Source organism: Dromaius novaehollandiae, chromosome 5 (genome assembly GCF_036370855.1).
Source record: "Dromaius novaehollandiae isolate bDroNov1 chromosome 5, bDroNov1.hap1, whole genome shotgun sequence".
Lineage (NCBI taxonomy): Eukaryota > Metazoa > Chordata > Aves > Casuariiformes > Dromaiidae > Dromaius > Dromaius novaehollandiae.
Window position 1 is genome coordinate 52086981 of NC_088102.1, and position 6843 is coordinate 52093823.

At 36.6% G+C, this 6843-nt stretch overlaps 1 protein-coding gene across 4 annotated transcripts in view; it reads left to right on the top strand.

Annotated features, from left to right (window-relative positions):
- The window catches only part of SHANK2 (SH3 and multiple ankyrin repeat domains 2), a 374573-nt gene that overhangs the window by 330631 nt on the left and 37099 nt on the right, over positions 1-6843 (top strand). For all 4 annotated transcript variants that reach the window (XM_064512811.1, XM_064512809.1, XM_064512810.1 and 1 more), the window contains 2 exons: positions 1458-1593; positions 4240-4320. In XM_064512811.1, coding sequence (XP_064368881.1) covers positions 1458-1593; positions 4240-4320 — 217 coding nt within the window. The remainder of the gene's footprint in view (positions 1-1457; positions 1594-4239; positions 4321-6843) is intronic.

Consider the following 6843-nt stretch of genomic DNA (forward strand, 5'->3'; position numbering starts at 1 on the left):
CTTCCACCTCCAGAATGAGAGAACTTCATATTTGCCTGCTCAACAGGTCTGGATGTTCAGCATGTGTTAATGTGTTACACCTACATCATTTTATGTGAAACTAAAAAAGCCTCTTAAAAAGCATCTCACACTTGCAGACATAGCACATGGGTGGTGCTTTGAAACATTTGACTGCAGCGGTATATTGAAAATACAGTTTACAGAGAGGTAATTTCATTGTAATGCATCTTGTCTCATCTAAAGCTTGAAAAAAGTCAAGATTTTCCTTTGATACAGTGGACGAAAAAACGATTTCAAGTTGGAATGAGTCTCCTCATGCTTGTTGCTTTGCTAAATAGCAATAATATTTAATGAGAGATTTTGCTCTAAACTGTAAATTCTTTAGTGTGAGATGCCGTTCCTGTCAGCATATATAGAGGAGGGTAAAAACATTTACTTTGAAAACGACTGTTCATTTTGGAAGGCACAGAGTGATCTCAATGCAATATAACTGAGTCAGAACTTGAATTTTGGATAAAGATCAAATTCCCTACATGTAATCTGGCAGTATCTCTTCTTCACTGATTCCAATTCCTTAATATCTTTTATGTTCAAATAATGCATGCGGCACTTCAGTCTTATGTACGGCTACTGGTTACATTTGAAATAACTTTCAGTGACTCCTTACATATTGAATAAATAAATTACTGTTATGCACATTGTTAGTTACAGATTTTATTAATATCACTTTCTTTTATGCCTATGAATTAATATTACGGAAAGATGTATACAGCAGAAATGATGATATAGCACGAGGAATTACTGGGGAGAGTATACATTTTAAAGTTTAATGTTACAGAACTTAACATTGGTATGACCGTAACAGCTGGTCACAGTTTCATGAGTTAACTCATCTTTTTCCATGAAGATTATCCTGCACCACTGTCTAGAAACATGCAGAATGGAAATGTTGGGAAACAAGGGGAGGAGTGCCTGGAATAAAAGAATGCCTCTGGAGTGAAAATGTTAGTTCCTGGGTGATCTGGGGGGAAAAAAAAACCTTCTAAATATCTCATTGGTCATATTAAAGAAAAGAATGCATATAAACATTTGTGAAGAGTGCAGTGGTGAATAATGGCTGTAATTTAAGAAAGTAGTTTTACTGTGTGAATTATAGAATTGTAGCGCACTAATTGTAGGAAATAAATAATATGTAAAGGGAAAAACTTGGTCAAAGTCATTCAGTGTTTTTTTAAACTAGCAATTATAAAGAAATGAGATACATATTTCATGAAGAGCTAGCTTTTTCTTTCCTGTTAACATGTCAGCTATCTGCTGTTTCTTAGAAATACATTTCTATTAAAAGACAGTAATCAGAAATTCTGTAGCTTCCCATTCTTTCCGACTTCTGCTTTTAAAACTGAAAGACTAGAATTTTTCTGAATTTTGAGCTGAAAGAATCTTTTCTTTCTTTGTAGGTTAATAATGAGAACGTGGTGAAAGTCGGACACAGGCAGGTGGTGAACATGATTCGACAAGGGGGCAATCACCTAGTTCTTAAGGTTGTCACAGTAACCAGGAATCTTGATCCAGACGACACAGCTAGAAAGAAAGGTACTTTTTTCTCTTTTCCTAACAGTCATTTTGGTGTTGCTCCACAGAAAGCAGGATATGGACAAGAAGTTGCTGCCTTAAAACTTATGATTTACAAGTTTCCTTTTTTAAATTTGCAATCCTGTGATGAGAAGGGTAGCATTCTCTTGTCATGTTTAAAATTTCATCTTTGTGGACATTTAGGCAGTGATGTTTGAAGTTCTTGTAACCAGACTTTTTGACATGAGTGTCTTGCAGTAGAGAGAAAAATCACAAAGAACAGAATATCTTTTTATTAATGAAAATTATATGCAGAAGGATAGGATTTTCAAATGTACTTGAAATGGGGTTAGTTTGACTCCTCTTGAAGTCATTGAGAACTTAAAATTTTGCAAAACAAATCTTTTAGAAAGGACACCTGTAAAAATAAGAAAAGTAACCAAATTATGTAGACTAACGTTCTAGTAGAAAAATAATACCTTTCAGTGGGCAAATCACCGTACCAACCAGGGAAAATCCCCTCCTCTTGCTGTTAGTAGAAAAGACGCACAGCTTTCTTCCTGACACGTGGCCCCTAGTAAGAAAGCAGCTACTCCAAGAAAGTTCAGTGCAGCATCATGTGCCACAAAGACTTTGAGAAGGAATTGTCCGGATGCAACCAGGGAAACGTTTTTTCCCAATTTAAAAGATTAGGGCTTTTTTATATTAATTTTAATGGAGTTTATGGGATAACCTATATAATAAGACTGTACTAGTCCCTTAAGAATTGTAGTCTGCTTTTTCCCACCAACTCCTCCCCACCAAAAAAAACTTCATGCAAAAAATACTTCCAGAAATGGATTTAGAACTATTTTCTTTGTCTTAGGTGCTTCTGAGTTTGCTCAGTTAAAAGGTACCCTGAGAGGTCGTTAGATCCTCATCGTTATCATTAAGCAGAAAAGATAGCTGCTGCTGCTTGCTGATGTTCAAGAGAGCAGCATCACATTTTTGGAGAGTCCTGTTTCTCCTGCCAGTTGCTCCGTGTTAATCACAGTCGCCTCGTTCTTCAACACAAGAGGGGCTAGAAACTGGCACCCAAGGGCTCCTTCTTTGTCCATGAGTAAAACTCTCTGTCTATACAGTCAGAGTTCTTGACATCTACTGCTTAAAAAAAAGAAAAAAGTCTTAAAGTAAATCATATCCAAAGAGGGTCTTGTGTTGTTTTTAGTTTGATAGAACTACTGTTTGCACATTCTGAGGAAACCTTTCCCCTCGGTTGGTTGGGATGTGTCCTACTGGCTTTGCATAAGGGAGCCTTGGTACACAACTCAAAGGGAAGGATAAAGTGCTGCTATAAAAACAAACACCCGCTCTTTGTCATCTTTCCAGAGCCTTCTCTTGATAATGTGTCGTTTCCCAAAAACGTTCACTTTCGAAGTCTTCTCCTTTTTTGATGCAATTTTGTAGCTTTTCTTATTTCCTGTCAGTTGCCATTTTAACTTGGGAATTGCGCGGAGGGATTTCGTTCCCATCAGTCTCCTTTACGGTGACGGCAAGTGTCAGACAACCATGCCCATTTACCAGTTTGTGCGGTGTCCTTCACAAATTTGTTGTCACCCCTCTTGTTGGGCAAGGACAGAACTCAAAGTGGAGTTAGTAAATGTGGGACCCATGCGGCTCTGTATCTGGCACTGAACCCGAGTTACATTTTTGCCTTCTCATGACAGGCATTCAAGCCTCTGTAAGTAGGGGATGGAGCCTAACAGAGAAAATGGCGCTGACCTAGTGGGTAGTTGCTATGGGAAAACGGTGTTTATTTCTTTCCTCTTTCTCATCCTTAAATTGGTTTGCCAACATGCTTTCTAGATGGAGTATTCTGATGTATATTATTGACCAAAATGCTTCAGAATCCTTAATTTTTCCTGGTGTCCCAGCAGCTTCTGCTTCCTGGAGACCATATTTTCCTACCAACATTGGCTTAATGGCAGGTGGATTCTTCTCTGATGTTACTCACATGTCTGCCTCCAGAAATGTTACCTCCAGTAACATATTGTCTGGCTTGGCTATCTTTGAAGCTAGCAGGAAACATTATATATCAGGACACCCAAGAAACATGCTGGATTTTAGGTTCAGTGCTCAATGATTGCCTTGATATTTCAAGATCAACTTAAAGTGTTATTTATTCTGACGATCACCTGTTTTCCTAAGTTTCACCATGACTATTAAGATCACTTTGAATCTTCTTTCTTATGTTTCCCAGATTTAACAGCAGGCAAAGTTTCTTCAAAGATGAAATTAATCTGGCAGAGACTTAGCTGGTCTCCAAGAGATTTTGAACTATGTACACTTCTTAGAAGGAGGGGCATAAGTGCTACGAGGTGCTTTCTCTAGAAGGTCTTCTTCCTAGTGAAAAATAGAAGTGCAGAATTATTTAGCTTTAAATGTTTCTGTGTATCCTGTTACATAAAAGCTTACTGATGTGTCAAACAACCTACGCTAAAAGTAGAATGGTGCAGAAATTCAATACATGAAAAGCATCTGAGGTTTTTTCTTCTGCATGTATTGATTTAATATTACCTTATTTAGTGTGACATATTCTTTTGACCAAATATGAAATTGTGTTTGCAAATATATAGTGTTTGAGATGTATGTTTACTTATATTTTATATCCTTCTGTTTAATGCAAAGCCCCACCACCTCCTAAGCGAGCTCCAACCACTGCACTGACCTTGCGGTCTAAGTCAATGACCTCAGAGCTTGAAGAGCTTGGTAAGAAAATGTTTTTTGACAAGCATGCTGGGATAATGGAAATTTAAAAATATAAATATATGTTAAATTGATTAGAAGGATCTGCTCTGTGTACACCAAGTAGGACAGAAAAGGTTTCAAGAATGCTGCATCTTTGGAGAGTTCAAATATGCATGATTCGCATGAGTAATTTTTTTTTAAACTTGTGCCTTTACTGCTATGCAAGAGAATGTTTATACTTTTTTGTGCATCATCAAAGTTTGGCATATCTTCTAAGAAGTAATGCCGTATCATATTTTATTAGCTTTGCTTTCTAAATTTTCAGTTCATCTAATATTGTTTTATTTTAAATTTCTGTGGCCTCTCATTAGTGGATAAAGGTAAGCTGCCAGAAGCTGTTGTTAAAAAGCTGACAGTGTTAAAGCAGCTTCAACTTCAACTTGTTTTCATTAGACTCTCTGATCTGAAAAAGTGCTTATTATGATATCGCTTTGACTTCTGTGCATGATATAAACATAATTCTTCTCACTATTCGTAATAAAAAAGTATTGAGCATTCAGTCTTTTATTTGCTAATTTTAAGAAATGTGGTTATAGATTCCTTTGTGTGATCATCTGCATTCTAGATATTTATAATTCCTCAGGAGTTTTGATTTATTTTATAGAAGTAAAGGAAGTAATAGTTCTTTTCTTTTTGGTGTTTATCTGTTAGGTCATTAAAAGACAGTTTTTCTTCAGCTAGACTAACAAATATGTTATGAAGGGGACCATATATGCAAAGGCAAAACCCCAATGCATATTTATGTATAGCTATTCCCCTAGAATAGAGTGTTTAGTAAGTGATGTTGGGTATAAAAACAAACCGTATCCCTCATTGCAGAAAAATACAGTTTATCATACAACAAAGCTCTTTTTCCCATCACTGTAATCCTACATTGATTTAAATACTTATATTTTTTAATCATTTTAATTTTTGACATAGACTCATATGAAGGCCAACTGGATGGAATCAAAGCTCCGTGGATAAATGGCCACTTTTTCCCCCTAGACATCAATGTTTTCTGGGGCAGATGGACCCCATCCATCCTTTAGTGAGTCAAAACTCACGTAGCTGCGGTGGGAGTTCTGACAAAGAAAGGGGTGCTGAACCAGTTACTGTCTCTTGTATGGGCTAACAACCACAGGAAGACCAAAACGAAGCATTTTGATTGTTTAGATCTAACATCTCATAAAATTTGATTATTTTGTGCCGTGAACTTCAGGAGCCTGACTAAAGGTTTCTACGGTTTATGAATGCTCCATATTTTTCTTCCAGGATTAAAACACAGAATTTTCTCCTGTGCCCCATTTTTTGGTTTGGAGTGTTTTGTTTTCCTGTCATGGAGCGTTAAGAGTCTTGCTGGTTTATCAACAAACAGTTCTAAAGGGCCCAGGGGGAGGGAAAAATGTAGGCACCATTTTTCCCCCTTCATTATCCCCTTCTGCAAGTCCTTGAGGATATTCTTGTATTTCTCTTACTTTTCAGTCTTACATAGTAGATGCCATTCTTAAAGCAGAGAGGAGCAACACTCTTTTCCTAGGGAAAAATAGCTTAATAATAGTAAAGCTACCTCTGCAATGAAGAGCATCATAGTTGGGCTTACTTTCCCCCTCGTTCATGGTATAGTACCTGGTCTGCTATTTGTTCTCATCCGCTCTCAGGAACCATTGCAGCTCTTGTGACTAGCAGCCATGGGATGTCCTTGAGTCCTTAAGCACGTTCCTCCTCCTTATCTTTATCCAGATGGGGCAAATGTTACGATGGCAAGACTTTACTGAGCTGATGACTAGTACTGAAGCCAGCTCCAGAAGTATATGTCCTCTAATAAAGCTGTAATAGTGCTAGAGCATGGCACAAATTTTTCTTCTTCCTAAACAGGCCTGTGAGCACCAGTTCCATGATACGCTGGACATTTGCCACCCTAGCAAACAATATGACTACTGTTATAAATAACATCTGTAGTCTACCTATTTTAATACTTGTCATGTAAAGGGACTAATATCAGAAGAAAAAACAGTTCTTAAATTGCACAACAATTGAACAAGCTCCCAAGGAGAAAATGTTCTCACTATCATAAGTTAAAAGTTGTCTTCTGACATAAAATGCAGATTGTGTGTGTGTGTATATATATACATACAATTTATATATCTATATATGTATATGTGTATATATTGGACATCTGTATAAACTATGAGAACACCCACATTTTTGATATCTGTTAAACTATTTTGTTTAATGAATATGCATTTGTTTCATAAAATATATGTATAAAATAGGAGGTGTTTATGGATGAACGCTGTGGATGTTCTCATCGATATATGTGTAATCTTTTCTGAATTGAAGAAGTTCATAGTCTCAATAATGTCTCGTGGCAAAGAATACCACAGGCTAATCATGTGCTGTGTACAAATGTATTTCCTTTTTATTGGTTCTAAATGTGATGCTTTTTAATTTTATTGAATGTCCCTTGTTATGTAGTATAAGAAAAAGATAAACAGAAATTCC